The sequence below is a fragment of the Leptonychotes weddellii genome, chromosome 2, assembly GCF_054177405.1.
Source record: "Leptonychotes weddellii isolate Sample4059 chromosome 2, ASM5417740v2, whole genome shotgun sequence".
NCBI classification, from domain to species: Eukaryota; Metazoa; Chordata; class Mammalia; order Carnivora; family Phocidae; genus Leptonychotes; species Leptonychotes weddellii.
In genome coordinates, this window is record NC_138370.1 from 174,339,333 (window position 1) to 174,356,745 (window position 17,413).

The following is a 17,413-nucleotide window of genomic DNA, read 5'->3' on the forward strand; positions in this document are numbered from 1 at the left end:
ACACACACACACACACACACACACACGCTCATCGTATCGGTCCTCCTTCCCCGGAGAACCCTGACTGCTACTGTAGCCAAAACAAACAGCCCTGCTCAGGAGAAGGAAGAGGGAGACAACTGGTATCATTAAACCCTTGATAGGTACCCAAGGACATGCCGTTCGGAAAGGGTGCAGCTGGAATCTAAACCCAGGGTCAAGAAGCTTTGAGGGTGGGGGTGTAGAGAGCCCCTGGAGCTGACCTTCCCTCCAGAGGGGCAGGAAGAGAATGACATGTCCCACTCACGCGGTTCAAGGAAAAGCAACACGTGTGTGCGGCCCCGTAGGCATCAGCCCTGTTCTAACCCACTATGGCCTTATGTCATTTCGTCCCCCCAGCGCCCCCATGAGGCAGGCACAAGCATAGCAACTTGGATGCGGCGGTGGCAGCCGGGATGTGCACCACGGGACGGGCTCCTGTGCTCGGGGAGGCCCTCATGGCCTCCACTCCCCACTGGCTGAGCATGGCCCTAGGTCAGGCACCCTTCGTGGGCTCGGATCCTGCACTTGGCACAGTGAAGGATGAGAACAGCAGGAGGCCTGGAGGGCAGGCCTGGGGTCAGGAGGGGTCGGGGTGGGGGGTCAGGACTGACGGCAGGAGGGACAGCAGGCTCAGCAGAGAAGTCCGCAAAGGCTAAGTGGAAGGCGACACCAAGTGGGGTCTAAGGGATGAGGAAGGGGTTGGCCAGGTGAGGGGCAGACTGGGCGGCCTTCCGGAACAAGGGTTGGTGGGACTGAGTCCGAGCAGTTTCGAGGATGCCTTAGCAGCCGCACTGAGTCTGGGCTCTGTTGGGGAAGGCAGGTGGCGTCACCGTGTGAGGCTCACACGTGCCGCAGCAGGGCTGGCTGGTCTCAGGGTGCTGGCTGGGTGTCCTCCATGTCACCCTTATGCAGCCCAGGGGAGCTGCACCACCCCGCTGCCCAGGTGACAGAACCGAGGCTCAGGGAAGCAAGGCCACCGCCCCGAGGTCACAGGGCTGGGTGGAGTCCAGGCCTGTCCTCCTACCCTTCAGACACCACTGATGACAGGGACGAGAGATGCAGGAGGGCGAGCAAGGGGAAGCCGAGCCTCCGGCCCCGGGAGCCAGGCCCCAAGTGGGGCACAGCGAAGCAGGAGCCTGGCCAGGAGCCTCCCTGGGGCAGAATGGTCAAGTGGCCAGCCAGGGTCCTAAACCCACGCTCCTGCTGCCCGCCTCATGCTCTCGAGTGACAACCCCACCCAGAGGCTCCGGGATTCCAGAGGAGTTAGGTTTGCCTCCTTCATGGGGAATACCAAGCTCCCTCCACCCCCACCCCCAAGGACAGTAATGACAGAGATGTCCCCGACCCAGCCATCCGTCATAATGCAAACAAGCCCTGCGTCCCACCACGGGCCAAGGCTGAGCAAGCTGTGGAACCGTCACTGGATGGAATGTGCCCACTGCTCAAAATGCTATTTTTGAGTTCTCGGGACCTAGGAAAAGGCTCAGTGTAAGCGAGCTGGGAAAGAGCATTTGATGGCCGGCGCTGCCAGCTCAGGCGGGCCCCTCACCATTGGTGGACAGCAGGGAGTGGGCTGCATTCTGCTGTGGAAGCCACTTGATCTTGTTGATTTTCTCCTCTATCTCCAGACTCTTGAGGTAATCGAACTCCGGCTCGTGGCTCTGGAAGGTGCTGTAGACATCATACTCGCCCTGGCTGTGAGGCGCATTTTTACTCTGCAGGAAAACCCAGACAAGGGGGCCTGAGCTCCAGCATGGCAGGGGCAGGGGTGAGGGGCGCGCCGACCAAACCCTCCGAGAGCCCAACGCAGCCGGGCGGCCCGTGTCCAGCAGGGCTGGGGGATCCGGTGCCAGGGTCAAAGAGACTCTGTATTTTAAATGGCCGATGACTTGCTGTGTGGCTGTGGCCAAGCCCCATCTCCTCCTCAGTCCAGCAATCAGGCTGGCTCACATTACCTGAGCACCTACTATGCGTGGGGTGCTAAGTGCTTCTCACTCCCCGTCTTGTTCCATCTGCACGGCCCCTCTGTACTGGGCACCACCACGATTCTCCCCATTTTACAGATGAGAAAGTGGAGACTCGGAGGTGAACTGACCGCTCCCCCCAAAGGCCATGTGTCCACTAAGTGCTGTCACTCGCCCCTCTGAGGTCTGACACCAAGGCCAAGGCTCTGGCCTGCTCTTCCATTCTGAGTGTCCAACTTGGTCCTGACTCATGGATGTACACATCTTGGAGTAGACTTTACATGGAGGCAGAATATTCTGGAATGTCAGACTGGGGCCAGGCCATCGTCCTGACTTTCCTCCATGGGCCCATCCTGGTTTAAGCAGCAGAGTTCCTAATAACAAGGACCCTCGTGACAGAGCCTTCAAAATAGTGAAGTGCTGAGTCCATCGTGGGCACAGGGCCGGCTTTCTCAGCAGACAAGTTCAGTGTATGTGGTAATAGGAAGCTTCCACCAGACGTATAACCCGCCTGGGAGCAAACAGAGACAGTCAACCAAGTGCAATTTCAAGTCTCCTATTAATCTTTTCTGAAAGCATCTATAGCTATATTTCTACACCTGTCCTGCTTCTGGCAAGCTTTCAAGTTCTTCTGTATGTTTGCTTCTACGTGCCTTCAGCTGCCATGAGCACTGTCTATGACTAAGGTCACTGGGACCGGAATAGAGAAAAAAAGGAGAAAAATTCCAAAGTCGAGAAACGTGCATCTATCCATTTAATTTCTTTCTCTAAAACGGAGGCTTGGCTTTGCAATCCCTGGTGGGCTGCCCAGGTCCTTCTCGTGAAATCGGCACGCTCTGGCCACAGGGCTGTGCTCGGGTAACAGATTTTCAGCTGTCCGCTTTCCGCTACGTGTCCTTGCTAAGCTAGGTGACACCCTCTGAGCTCCGGGCTCCCCATCTGTGACATGAGGATGCTAATAACACCTAATGGCACCACTGGGGTTGTCGTGAGGGAGGTTACGGGGGGAGGGAGGGAACACAGAGAAGTCAGACCTCGAGGAACACGCTCTGGAATGAAATGGGGCAGGGATGCATCTGCAACATCTCCCCTGCCCCCTTCATCCCCCTCCTCCCCACTCTCCTTCTCAATCCCTCCTCCTCCTCGTCTCTTCCTCACCCCTCTCCCCTCTCCCCCTCCCCTCTCCTTTCCTCGTCCTCCACCTCCTTGGTGTTTGCCATCCCATCTTCAGCATCTAATCCCTGCACGTGTTCGGTGTGTGGGTGGCCCCCTCTCTGAGGCAGGGTGGCGTGTACGCGACAACACATGGCCTTGGTTTCAGCCCCTGGTCTTTACTCACTAGCTGGGCGACTTCTCCAAGTGTCCTCATCTGTAAAATGGGTGTCGGTCCCGACCCTCTGAGGTGGGCAGCAGAGAGTAAACGAGAAAAGTGTGTAGAGAAGATAGCAAGGTGACCACACATAGTAGGTGCTCAACAAATGGGGTTTTTTTAATCATGAGGTTCTTAGAGTGGTTCAGAAACAGCGCCCCTGGGTGGGTTGTTCCGGGCTGCTCTTGTCTTACCCGAAATTCTGACCGACAACAAAAGCCTCGCGACGGTGAGGCCTGGGGCTGAGCCAAGTTGCCAACCCCAGCCAGAAGGCAGCCCCACAGCTGCAGAAAACGCAGTCCTCCTGTCCCCCCACCTCTGGCCAGGACGGTGTCGGCTCACCCAGGCGGAAGGCAGAAATCGGAGGCTTAATCCAGGGCCACAGCTGGCCCTGCCTGTCCTGAATGTGTCCCCGGGGCCCAGGACAGAGCCAGCAAAGGCCTGCGTGGGGCGTGGCCCCCCTCCCACGGCCACCAGGTCCCGCCGCACCTCTGGCTCCCGCTGGAAAATGACAACCCGGCCACCCTTGTCGCCTGTGGCCAGCAGCTCTCCGGTGTGGTTGAACTCAACAGTGGAGATGATATCGGCTGTGGGGGGAGAGACAGGAAGGTGTGGCTCATTAGGACCCCAGAACTGCAGAGCTCAACAAAACAGGCCCCCCGCCCCCTAGAGCCTGCACCCTTGGGCTGGGCCACCATCCAGAAGCAGGGGCACTAACGAGGGGCCGATGGTCCCCCTGTCCCCTCCCAGCTAGCCGCGGGACAGAGACCTGTTCACAGGCTTGCTTCCCTCTCTCTCCTTCCTACTTCCTTCCTTCCTCCTTCTCCTTCCTTCCAGAAACAGTTTGGGGGTTTCATGTGCTGCCTAGGTGAATGGGCCACAGTCTGACACTAGCCGTACTCTGGGGGCCCCCGGGACCAACTGTGGTCACCCCTGCCCATCATGGGTTCCCCATCGGTGGGACCCCCATAACCTTCACACATTCCTGGCCTGGACTTTGTAGGCCCCAGAATCTCTGATCCAGCTTTAGCACAGAGCCTCAGCCCTGATCGCTGCCCCCACTCCATCTCCTACAGCGACCTGAGTCCCGGCATGTCTCGGCCTGAAACCCTCCACTGGTCCCCAAAACCGGATGCTTTCCCTCCCAAAGCCATCGTGGGCAGCTTCCCCTGTCAGGTGGTGGCAGCTGCATCCTCCCTTGGCTCCGGCCCAAGACTTGGGGTCTCTCTGACCCCTTTCTCTATCTCCCTCTCCAGGCTCCGTGTCCAGTCCTACTGGCCAGGCCTTCACAATGTATCCAGATTCCTCCCACATCTCCCCGCCTCTCACCTGGAAGATTCCGACAGCCTCCTAAAGGATCCCTTTGCTTCCTCCCTGCCCCTGCTTAAGCTAACCTAGCAGAGCGTGAGCGACTCCGCCCAAAACCCTCTAGATCAAATCCCCATTTGACCTCAGAGTAGAGCAAAGGTCTCAGAGTGGTCTACAGCCTGAGTGGTCTGCGAGCCCCTGAGGCAGACATCGGAAGCCCAAACCTTTACCCTGCTCCTGCACCTGCACAGAACATGGCACTGGGCCCCTTGCAGCTTCTCAAAAGGACCGACTACCTCTTATCTCAAGACCTCGAGTGATTTTCACTTTCCTATTCAATAAACACCTTTTGCTTTTCCAACCAGTGCCTGTTAGAGGCAGCTTCTGGCCCGCACTGGCTTTCTGAGCCGTAAGTAAACGCCAGCTTTGACAGCAAAAGAAAAGAGGAGAGAGAGAAGGTGGTTTAGCAGCGGGATGATGGGCTGGACATTTTCATTGATCACGATAAAAGCACATTTCATTGAACTTAGAAAAACAAGACAAGATGGGGAGAGCAGCGGGACGGGAACGTGTACCCGCCCACTGAGCACGGAGCCGGGAATGGGTCGGGCCCTTCACGGGGCCGCCTGGCCTGATCCGGGAGCCCAAGCACCCTGGACCCGGAGTTAGAACCCAGCGGTGCCGGGGTCCCGGACGGCATAGCACCAGTCCTTGCTTTTCCTACTGGCACCCCCTAAGGGGCAAAGAGCAGGATATAAAATTGTGTATAAAATGTTTTTAATTATATACACCAGTGATCACAGCCGTGTTAAATGGCAAACACACTGGGCAGAGGGAAGAAAACCCGAAAAATGACCCCCCCCCCACATTAGCAGAGGGTGCTTTGGGGTGGCTGCAATAAAATATTTTCGTTTCTTTTCCCACTTTCCTACATTTTCTCGGTTTTCTGTAATGAAGGTAATTTTTAATACCTTTATTGGGATATAACAGATATATAAATGCACATATTTAATATATACAATTTGATGAGTTTGGACATATGCATAATTTATATTATTTTTATGACGGAAGAATAACAATGCTATTAAATTAAAACGCCAGTGTGACCACTGGTACCCAGAGCCAATGCAGTCCATAAATGCTGGGCTGTTACCACGGTAACAGACACTAATATCTGCAGGCAATTTACAATTTATGTGTCAGTTTCACATCCGCTGCCTTCTTTGAAACTCATGCCAGCCCCTGAGGGGGATACCGCTATTATTTCCATTGGCAGCTAGAGAGATAGAGGACCCTGCACAGGGACAACCTCCCGAGCTGCTCGCGGGCCAGTGGGAAGTCCTGGGTTGGAGTCTTGGCTCCAGCGCCTTGGCTGTGTGGCCTTGGGTTGGTCACACCACTTCTCTGAGCCTCAGTTTTGTAGCATGGCTATAATAGGGTGTGCCCGGGGTCAGAAGCCCCAGTGGGACCATGGGGTGTGAAGGTCTAGGAGGAAGGATCACTAGTGTGAGGAACGAGGAGTTACCAAAATTAACTGGACAGAAAACTAAAGCCCCCTCTCATCCTTGCTTCTGGCCTCTACAGACTTCGCAGTGGCCAGCTCAGAAGTGTGCAAGATGAGTAATGGGTCAACCTTACTTACTATGCAGGTTTGGGGGTCCTGACCTCCAGCCCCGCGCTAGTCCCATCCTGGGAACATCTATGGAGTAAGCAGACCATGGCATTGCTTCCTCACACTTTGGGCTGGTAGATGTTTCACCACTGGTTCACTGCTATTATCCTTATCAATAAAACCTTGAAATCAGAAAGTCCATTCTCTCATCTTGGAATATCTGACACATGTCCAGTCCCAATACCACCTCCTCCAGGAAGCCTCCCAGAGAGCACCACTGCCCCCCCAGTTCAGTGGTCTCTCCTACAACTACAGTCTCATGCCCACTCTGTGCCCCCTCATTGAATGTGGACCCCTTCCTACATGTGGGTGTCTATGTCCATGTTGCCTCTCATCTTGACCACGGAAGGGTCAATAACATCAACTCACGTGTCTTAAGTGCTCATTTGCCAGGCCCTGTTCTAAATCTCTCCATAGGAGCTTTTGCTTCTAGCCTGATGGCTCCTATTGGATCAACTCTCTCACCAATCACAACTATAAAGCCTCGACAGAAAAATAACAAAACACAACTACCTGAAGGCACTGGAGGGGACCAAATGCAGGTGGAACATGCAAGAAAATTAGCACTCACTCACCTAGTGAGCCATTTTCATGGCTTTTAGTCTGAGAACAGGCCCTAGCCTGTGTCCTATACCTGCTGAAACTCAGGTAGAAAGTCCTACTCTTAGGTCTCATAAACCAGGTGACAGAGGCTGGGGGAACCCTAGTAGTAGCCGGAAAGTGAGGGAGTAAATTCTAGAAAGGGGGATGCCTGAGGGGGGCCCCCAAATACAGCACATAAACTCTGCCCAAATCTTTGGCCACAAAACACGCACACACATGACAGACTCCAAGCAGCCCAGCTAAGACTAAAAGAAGTGAACGGGGGTTTGTGCCCATCACCCCAGAGATGGGGTTTGCAGTTGAGTTCAACCAAGTTAACTGCTCACAAACACAAAATAAAACAAAAATGCTCTTTGGAGGGACATACGAAACATCTAGAGTCTCTACAATGTTATCATTCACAATGCCCAGGATATAATCCAAAATTATATGAAGACACACAAAGAAATAGCACATCACCCATACTTAATATAAGGATAATTGATGGACACTAGCCATGGAATGCCCTGGATATTGGAATTAGCAAATGAAAAAATTTAAAGTAGGTATTATAACTATGTTCAAGGATGTAAAGGGAAATTTGCTCCCACTGAATGAAAAGAAAGGACTTTCAACAGAGAAAGAAAAACTATTTTAAAAATAACCAAATGGACATCCTATAACTAAAAAATACAGTATCTGAAACAGAAGACCACTGAATTGCTTAACAGAAACTTTGAGATGACAGAAGAAAGACAGTACACTTGAAGATACATCAATACAAATTACCTAATGTGAACGATAGAGAGAAAATAAATTTAAAGAAGAAAGAACAGATCTTCCAGGATCTGTAGGTCAATATCAAACATCTAACATACATGTAATTGGAGCTCCAGAAGGAGAGGCGAGAGATAATAGGGTAGGAGAAAGACTTCAAGGGATAATGACTGAAAAAAATCCCCAATATGGGAAAAGACATCAGTGCCCACATTTAGGAAGCTCAGTTAACTCCAAAGATGATAAATGCCAAGAAAACCACACCCAACCATTAAACTGCTGAGGACCAAAATAATGATAACATTTTATAAGCAGCTAGAATAAAACCATGTTGCATTCAGAGGCACCAGGACTCAAGTGACTGCTAATTTCTCATCAGAAATACTGGAGTCCAGGAGTGCCTGGGTGGTTCAGTCCATTGGGAGGCTGGCTCTTGATTTCAGCTTGAGTCATGATCTTGGGGTCCTGGAATCAGCCTCGTGTTGGGCTTCATGCTGAGTGGAGAGTCTGCTAGAGATTCTCTGTCTCCCTCTCTCTGTGTTCCTCCCCCTGCTCACGCTCTCTCCTTTCTAAAATAAATAAACAAATATTTTTAAAAAGATACTGGAGGGGCACCTGGGTGGCTCAGTCGTTAAGTGTCTCCCTTCAGCTCAGGTCATGATCCCAAGGTCCTGGGATGGAGCCCCGCATCGGGCTCCCTGCTCGGCGGGGGGGCCTGCTTCTCCCTCTCCCACTGCTTGTGTTCCCTCTCTCACTGTCTCTCTCTCTCTCTGTGTCAAAATAAATAAATAAAATTAAAAAAAAAAAAGATACTGGAGTCCAAAAGTCATTCAAAGTGCTATTAAAAATCTGTGAACCCAGAATTCTGTATCCAGCGCAAATATTCTTCAAGAATGAAAAGCAAATGAAGACTCAGTTAAAGCCTTCCAAGGACCAGAAGTCTAACCTTGGCACAATCCTACTGCCCTCTCATCATTCTCTCTTTACAGATAAGGACACTGGGTCACTAAGAGGCAAGACACTTGCCCAAAGTCACACATGCAGTGGGGCCTCTGCAGTGTGGGCTTCTGGCATGTCCCTGCACCCACACCGTAGAGCCTCACGGTGCCACTGGCTAAAACCTCAGGCTCAGGGTCCCAACTCAGCCACCGAGTGGGGTCTGCCAAGCCCACCCTGTCATGGGTGCTCCAAGTTACCCTGTCATGGGTGAAGAAAAATCCCAAGAAAGCCCATGCTGCCCTTCCACTTGGGAGGTCCCCTCTGCCTTCTGCTGCAGCCCTGGGGAGTCCCCCAAATGGCAAGGCTGGGTTGGAAGAGGCAGCTTGGACCATGCACAAGGAGAACCAGTCAACTCCCTGGAATTGGGCACCATGCAGCCCTGGCAGGGGAAGCCCAGAGCTACCTGGTCAGGTAGCCAGAAAGCCATACTCTGGTCCAGTGTAGGCTTAGGGACAGGTCAAAGGTGGTGTTTGATGTGACCAGCCACGTGACAGGTCCACATTGGGATCTGGAGCCAGGGGTGGTGTTGTGGGTTGAATGGTGTCCCCAAAAAGATATGTTGAAGTCATAACTCCCAGGACCTGTGGCTGTGATCTTATTTGGATCATCTTTGCAGATGGTCAAGTTAAGATGTGGTCATACTGGACTACAGCGGGTCCTAAATCCAATGACTGGAATCCTAATAAGAAGGCTACATGACGACATGGGGACACGGGGACACACAGGGAGAAGGCCATGTGACAACAGGGGCAGAGACTGCAGTGAGGCATCTGCAATCCAAGGAACTTCGGGGACAGTGGTCACCACCAGAGCTGGAAGAGCCTGGAAGAGATGCTTCCAGCAGGCTTCAGAGGGAGCATGGCCCTGCCAACACCTTGCTTTCTGTCTTCCAGCCTCCAGATGGTGAGAGTAGGGATCTCTGTTGTTTTAAGAGGGAGAACAGGGCTAAAACAAGAAACCGTGCACACACCAGCCCTGGAGGACACTGGCTGCACACACCCTGGGCTGTGGCTCCTGTGGGTGCCACGTGGGGAAGGATCAGCCCGTGGATCCCCGGGATACCCACTGTGGCTGTCACCAAGAGGAAGATATTCCAGTTGTAGCCCTGGTCCGTGCTCGCTGTGTGACCTCACCCAAATCACTGACCCTCTCTGAGCCCTGACGGTTGCATTGGTAGGATGGGAAATGTCATCCCTGCCTGGCCACAGTTCTCCTAGGGTTTATGTGTGGACTGGAAAGTTCTCTGGAAACTCTGGCAGAAGCCTGCAAATGCGTCAGGGAGATTAAGATGCTCGTCAAGGGGGATCTCCCCTGCTCGTCCATCACCATCCGTCACCATAAGTGCTGTCGACACCATTAATGATCCGTCAGAGGTCGGGGCTCACCGCAGAGGGGGGCCTCGGAAAGTCCAGCCTGATCCTTCTGATGGGAGCATTGCCTTTAATTAGTGTTGTCAGAGGCATCAGGCTGATGAGGAGGGAGGAGCAGGCAAGAAAGAGGAGGGAAGAGGAGTCTGCCTGCTGCAGAAGGAAGCTCAGTGAGAAAAAGGAGGCCCTTGTGGTTGCTGCTCTCCCTCTCCCGGACCCCCGCTCCACCACGAAACCCCAGGCCAGCCTGCTGGAGGATGAGCGGCAGGTGCAGCAGGGATGAGCCACTGCAGCTGAGGCCACCCTGGGCCAGCCTACAGCCAGCAGATCGGCCTGCAAAAGGCAGCAGAGACACCTTCCTGACCATAACTACCGCCGATGTGCCAGTGAGCACAGCCAATGTGCAAGGAACACCCAGCTGACCCACAGACTTGGGAACAAGACTAAATGCTTATTGTGTGGAGCCACTGAGCTCTGGGGGCGTTTGTTATGCAGCAGGGGCTGACTGGGACAGAAGGGCGCCCAGCAGTGCTGCATCTGCTCCGTAGATGACCTGTTTTTGGAGGTGGGCCAGTCATCGAAAAGGGAAGACTTTCCTGATCAGAACAAGCTCTCAACTATCAGCTAGGTTTCCAGGCAGGTGCACGCTCTGTCCCCCACCCAGGGTCAGCACTCTGACCGCAGCGCTGTCCCTTCCCCATTCACCTGGACAGCTCCAAATGTTCTCCAGGTCTCAGCCCAAATGTCCCATCTTTGCGGAAGCCACCAAGCCCTCCATGCTGACACCTGGTTCTTTTGGGTCACAGGGCACTGTGATGGCCCTGGGGGTGGGAGGCAGCAAGATGACAGAGGCCCCAAAACCAGACTCGGGCTCAAGGCTTCCCCACTCACTGATGTGTGACCTGAAGCAAGTCCCATCCCCTGAGACTCAGTTTCCTCCCCTGGAAAACAGGGGTAATGTCATCGGACTCAAGAGGCCTGATATGACAGGGATCAGGACGGCAAAGGGAGTGGGAGTTTTGAGAACCTGGACTTCGTGTGGCTCCGGGACCCTGGCCCCTCGGACCAGAACAGGTCATAGTAATAGTTAACCCTCCTGGTACTTCCTGGGAGCTGTTCTAGCACTTGACACACAGCACTAAATCCTCTTAGCTCCCAAAAGTTGGAGTGATGCCATTGTCCCCATTGTACAGAAGAAACAGAGGCACAGAGAGGATTAATAACTTGCCGAAAGCTGCCTACCTGGGGCGTACAGGGTTGGGACTCACTCCCAGGCAGGCTGGCTCCAGTCCTTGAACTTGACCCCCAGCCTGGTGCTTCTCGAGACGTTTAAAGGGGTCAGAGATGGGAGTGGGGGGTGGGTGAAGACATTTCCTGGGAGAAAGCAGATACTGAGGGGAGGGTCCCCACCCACCTATTCCCTGCCCAAGCCTAGCAACACCTTCACAGAGCTCTGAAGTACAATTCCTGAAGGCAGAGGACCCAGGCCCAAGACCGGGAAAGCTGGGTGTTGGGGTATGGCTGTGAGGGGACACAATGGCTTGTGCCCATGTGCTTCCTGGGGACAGGAGAGAGCTGGTGTAGGTCATCTTTGTCCTATCTGCTGGCTTCCCAGAAGGGCAAGGAGAATGCTGGAGGGGGAGGCCACTGCATCCTGGGGCCAATGAAGGCCACCAGATACACAGCTGTGACTGCCTGGGTCAAGGTCTGGGTCAAGATCTGGATCAACCTTCTGTGAGAGGTTTGGCAGGAAACTTCCAGAACAGCCAGAGGAGGACCCATGAGAAAAACAGGCAGCTCTATCCTACCCACCAGGGCCACCCAGAGAGGACCAAGCCACCAGAAGTAGGAGGTGGCCCGTCCTCCTGGCAGCCATGCCAGTGAGTGGGGGGGGTGGGGAGCTGCAAGATCCAGACCCAGCCCCAGCCCCACTGCCAGCCTGCAGCACAAGCAGGAGGGGGCTCAGAGGGGAAACGCCAGCTCTGGTTTGGCCTCTGGACCGTTACCTGGGCCTGGACAGCCACTACTACACATGTGACAAGGGGCCACTTAGCTCCCTGAGGGTGACCATGGAGGCACAGACCTGTCCAAGGCCTCACCCAGGGCAGGGAAGCTGACCTCCCTAAGGCCTGATGGAAGGAGGGCGACGCCACCCCAGAGAGGCTGAGCTCACAGTCCACACCTGCCTCCCGCACCTCTGCTCTCACCTGGGTGCCAGCACCCGGCCCACCGGGAGCCACGATCACGCTGTGGCTGAATTTCAGCCCCGGCCACAGAAGCCCAGCCCCGGTCCCAAGCGGGTCTGTGAGAAGTTCCCTCCTGCCGCCCGAACGTGGTCGGGGGGTCGGGAAGCAGCTCCCAGGCTGCGGGCAGAGGCCGGGTGAGGAGAGCTGGACGCTGTGGCCAGGCCAGGGTGGGTCTCCCTGGATGGCGCTTGGGTCACACGGCTGGAGTAAAGTGCGAAGGGGCTGGTGGGAGGTTTGGGAAGGTCTCGAGCAGCGGCTCCCAGCTGCCACCGCCTCCCACCCTGTGGTCAGCCGGCCAGAGCCGGGGACGCTGGGAAAGCGTGGCTCACATAGTGCTCACGGGAGAGAGGGGTGGTGGAGGGAGGCCTGGGGTGGGGGTGGGGCTGGGCTGGTGTAGGTTATGCCCTCACAGCGTAGTTACTCCACGGGTCGGCCACTCTCTAGCAAGCGGGAGATCTGCATTCAAATCCCAGTCTTACGAGCTGTGCGACCTCGGACAAAGCACTTCACCTCCCTGAGCCCATCTGATCATCTGGGAAACAAAGATGGCCACCCACACCTCCCAAGGCGGTTGAAAGGCTGACCTGACATCCCCCAGCACGTGACAGGCACTGGGCAAATCCGTTTACCATTCATTTCTCCTCTCGAAAGAATGTTAATTAACAGGGAGTTGTTCAGTTATTGTTTTAAGGGAAAATGTTGGCTGGAGTTTGATATTTTTAATGTGGACTGTTGGATAAAAGATTAAAAAAATAAGTAGAGAGTTTCTGTTTGGGATGACGAAAAAGTTCTAGAAATGGATAGTGGGGTTGGTAGCATGACACTGTAAATGTACTTAATGCCACTGAATTGCACACTTAAAAACAGTTAAAATGGTACATTTTATCTTGTGTATGTTTTGCCATAAGAAATTCAATTTATTCGGGCCCACCCAGGGACGCCAAAAAAAATTTAATTAAAAAAAGAGAATAGTAATTGAGCACCTACTGTATCCCAAGCACTGTTGCATATACATGGGGGAGCTCTGCACATACACTCCCTGCAGGAAGCTCACTCTCTAGTGAAGGGCGCAACCAATGAGCAAGTTTTCGTATAAATATATATCATTTTTCTGGGGAGGGGGTGAGAGCTAAGATGAAAACAAAGGTAAAGGGGATGGAAGGGGTGGGAGGTGCTGTTTTAGTTGGGGAAATCAGGGAAGACTTCCTGGAGGAGGGGCATTTCAGCAGGGACCTGGGGGAGCCACACAGATATCAGGGCGCGTAGCAGGTGCAAAGGCCCTGAGAGGTAGGAGTCAGCTTGGTCTGTTGCAGGTCAGCAAGGAGGGCAGCGCGTGCGTGGTGACAGGGGCAGCTCAGAGTGGCGGGCAGGGCGAGGTCCCTGGGCGAGGCAGGCCAAGGCGGGACTTGGGATTTCATTCCAAGTGACAGGAGCAACTGCAGAGCATTCTGGGCTGGGGCGCCACCATCTGACAAGGATTAATGGCGTCTGCTACCCTCGCTAAGGGACATGAGCTCTTCAGCGGCGGGCAGAGTCCCTGCCCTGCCCAGGAGCGCAGGCCTGGCACCTGAGGGCTCTCGGGACACCGGGAAGTAGCGGGGGATGGCAGGAGCCGGCTCCATCCCCACCGCGCACGTGCCTTCCGGAGTTTGTGTGTCTCGCTCTGGGTCCTCAGCTGTTAGGAGAGGTGTCGGCATCAAGGCGTTTTTGTGGTTGCTGCTTTTATTTTAACATTTTAAAAACGGACATATAATTCACGTAACATAAAATTCACATTTCAAACTGTACGTCAGTGGCTTTTAGGGCATTCACTGTGTTGTGCAACCATCACTACTACCTGATTCCAGAACATTCCATTCACGCCCAAAGAGAGCCCCCGTGCCTACAGGCAGTCACTCCTCACTCCCTGCCAGCCACTCACCTGCCTTCTGTCTCTGTGGCCTGGCCTCTTCGAGACACTTGCTATAACGGGGTTCATACAGCTGGGGGCCTTCTGCGCTGGCTTCTTTCCCCCGGCATGTTCTCCACGTGGAGTGTATGCCACTGCTCAGTCCTTTCTCGGCTGAGTATCACTCCACTGTGATCAGGATGCTCTTTAGGACAGGTCCCATTCCCTTGAAGCAGAAACTCAGGCCCCAGAAGGCTTGAGTGGTGGCTGGGAGCCTGTGAGGGGCCCTGCACCCTGGGACCTCCAACCAGCTGAGGGGCTGCTGTGGGAGCCGGAGCGAGGGTGGGACGGTGCTGGCCCTTCCATGGGTGCTCCCCGAGGGGCAGGGTCCAGGCAGGCAGGGGCCGTGGCTGCTAGCTCCTCCCTGCCAGGCCAGATGGGCGCCTGCTGGGTAGCCGTTGGCCTGGCCCGCACAGAGGCAGTGGATTTGCCCATGGTCAGCAGGACCTGCTCAGGCTGCTGGGTTTGACTTCGGGCCAGGTCAGATTGTGCTCAGAGCAGGGGCAACTCCCCAGATCTGACTCCAGCAGAGCCCCCAGGAATCATCCCTGAATCAGACCCCTGTGGGCCCAGAAGGTGGCCAGGGGGCCTGGGGCTAGCAACCGGCCTCAGGACAGGGGCAAGGTGTGAAAGGGACCCAGAGAAGACCACCTGCTCCCTGCCTGCTTCCTCACAGCACAAGCTCCAGGAAAAGCCCACGGTATGGTCACCTGGGCTTCTCTCCTAAAGATGAAGATTCCCAGGGCCCTGCTCAGACCCAGTGGATCAGAATCGCTCGCTGACACCTGGAATCTGCATTTTGACAGGTTCTTCTGTGCTGTGCCAAGATCTGCGAGCCACCGGTGAAGCGCTGGGAGGTTTGAGAGTGAGAGAGTCTCACTTCCCTGGGGCTGCCTGAGCCTCAGTTTCCCGATCTCTACAGTGGGTACGATGCTATCATCTCTCAGGGTTGGTTGTGAGGACTTGAGGTGACATATACAGAAGTGTCTGATAATAAGAAACTGCTCAAAAATTGAGCTGCAATCAGTACTATGTTGTTATTATGCACGTAAACCAACAGAATGATCTGGATTCTGAGAGAAAGGGCAGAGGGGAAGAATTAATACACGGCGGGGGGTGGTTTGAGATGTGGTGAACTGGCTGTTGGGGGACCCGGCTCTGAACCCCACTGAGTCTCAGCTTCCCCCTCTGTGTAATGGTCATAGTAAGAGCTGCCCGTGCTGGAGGGCTCTAGAAATGGCAACGTGTTTTCACAGGCCAGGATGACGAGCCTGCTGTGGAGGGGAGGATGGAGGTCTGATGCCGACCCAGACTGACCACCAGTGTCGGGCCGGGCCAGCTGACCAGGGCCCTCCCAGTGCCTGCGTCCCGTAGGCCCTGGCCACTCTGCTCAGGATGCAGCCAGTCCCTCAGACCCCCCTGGCAGATGGGCAACCAGGGCCAAATGGCGTGATGACAAGGACACCCTTCGGGCCTCATCACATCAGTGTGTCCACTGATTCCTTTGCCAGGCCTGCTTCTGTTCTGCTCCAGGGCTGGGACAGAGGGCTGGGCACTGAGCTGGGTGCTGATGTCATGGCTGGCACAGCCGGATGGCTCCTCTGCCCACCTCTCCTACCTCTGCCCTGGTACCGGCCATCACTACTTCTCTCCTGGAAGACTGGGGTTTCCTGCCTTTGTCCAGCCCGGTCCACAGGGCCCCGGTCCAGAGGGCCTTTTGTGAAGCTGAAACCCCATCACACCATGACCCTCCCTAAAACCTTCTGTGGCTCCCCATTGCCCTCACCTGCCTCTCTCTCTGCCTCCCAACACAACCCCAACCCCTTAGGCAGCCTGGACTTTTTGTGTTTCCCCAAATGGGACCATTTACTTATTCACTGAATATCTAGTGACCACCGACTAAGTGCCAGACCTCACAGTAGGCCACGGGAATTCGGCAGTGCGCCAAATGGGGCACTGAGCAGGCCCTCCCAACACCCAGTGTCTGTCAGCAGGAGAGTGCCCACAAAAAAACACCGCACATTGTACACACTCTCCTAGCCCTTCCTCCTGGGAAGGCCCTGTGGCCCTGGGTGACAGCCCCGTGCAGGATGCCGTGCATTCCAAGGGGTGGCTGGGGGTGTAGGCAGGGCCTGGACACCCCCAACTGTTGTTCCAGCCCTGTCACTGGGGGTGACCCGCAGCTGGCCGAGGGTGAGGGCATGACCTTGGCAGCAGATGGGCAGGGTCACTCTAGCTGGGCCTCGTTCACCAGCAAGGAACCCTGGTGCTCCCTGTGGGAAGGAGTCCCGGCTTCCCTGGGGCTCTTGTCTCCCAGCCTCAAGGCTGACCGGGCTACGTGGCTGGCACAGCCACTCTGCTTGGAATACCAAGGCCACGGACAACCCCATCATGGTTTCGCCGGGCAACCTGGTGGAACCTGGGTCCTGGGGGAGCTCACTCACTGAGAGCCACCACGGGCTGGGCACTGGCCAGGAGCCTTACTTACCCCCATGGTGCATTAACCCCACCGCAGCTCTGGGACTCTGGGCCATTCTGCCATTTCCATGTGGGTAAACGTAGGCCCAAGCACATTATATTCGGCAACTGCTGTGTGGTCCCAACTATGGGGCCGGCATGGTGACCGCCCCTTAAACTTGGCATCACGATCACCGCAAGCATTTTGCACCCATGACCTTACTTAATGGCTGTGATGGCCTTCTGGGGTGGCATGACTCTCCCCCACTTATAGATGGGGAAACTGAAGCTTCCTGAGGGTGGGGTCTGTGCTGTGCTGGTAAACAGTTGACCACCGGCTCTTTGGGGGACGGGGGAGAACCAGAGTGAACACCCTGATTTGTGTGTTTGCTGAGCCTGAGACTTCAAGCCGCTCACAGTTTAAAAACGGGCTTGCAAAATCTCTAAAAACATAACAACCGGGGCTGGGGCACCAAATTCCTGACACAAGACAGCTCTGGCACACCCCGGGTGGAGTCCCACACATCCACACCTGTGAGGGTCCTGAAAGTGGCCTCAGTCCCAGCCTTCAGCCTCCGAGTGAGACTCCTCCAGCAGCCCCACGGCGGCCCTCGGAGGGCAGCGCGGCCCCTAGAAGCCTCACATCTCAGTCAGCAGGACCCTCGCCACGGCTTCCAAGCTCCACCCAGCGCAGCCCAGTATC

At 55.0% G+C, this 17,413-nt stretch overlaps 1 protein-coding gene across 2 annotated transcripts in view; it reads right to left on the bottom strand.

The window, feature by feature from the left end:
- Positions 1-17,413, bottom strand: part of PPP2R2C (protein phosphatase 2 regulatory subunit Bgamma) — a 133,310-nt gene that overhangs the window by 48,632 nt on the left and 67,265 nt on the right. For both annotated transcript variants that reach the window (XM_081812658.1, XM_081812659.1), the window contains exons 2-3: positions 3,844-3,941; positions 1,571-1,736 (exon numbers count right to left, since the gene is read on the bottom strand). In XM_081812658.1, the coding sequence (XP_081668784.1) occupies positions 1,571-1,736; positions 3,844-3,941 (264 nt within the window). The remainder of the gene's footprint in view (positions 1-1,570; positions 1,737-3,843; positions 3,942-17,413) is intronic.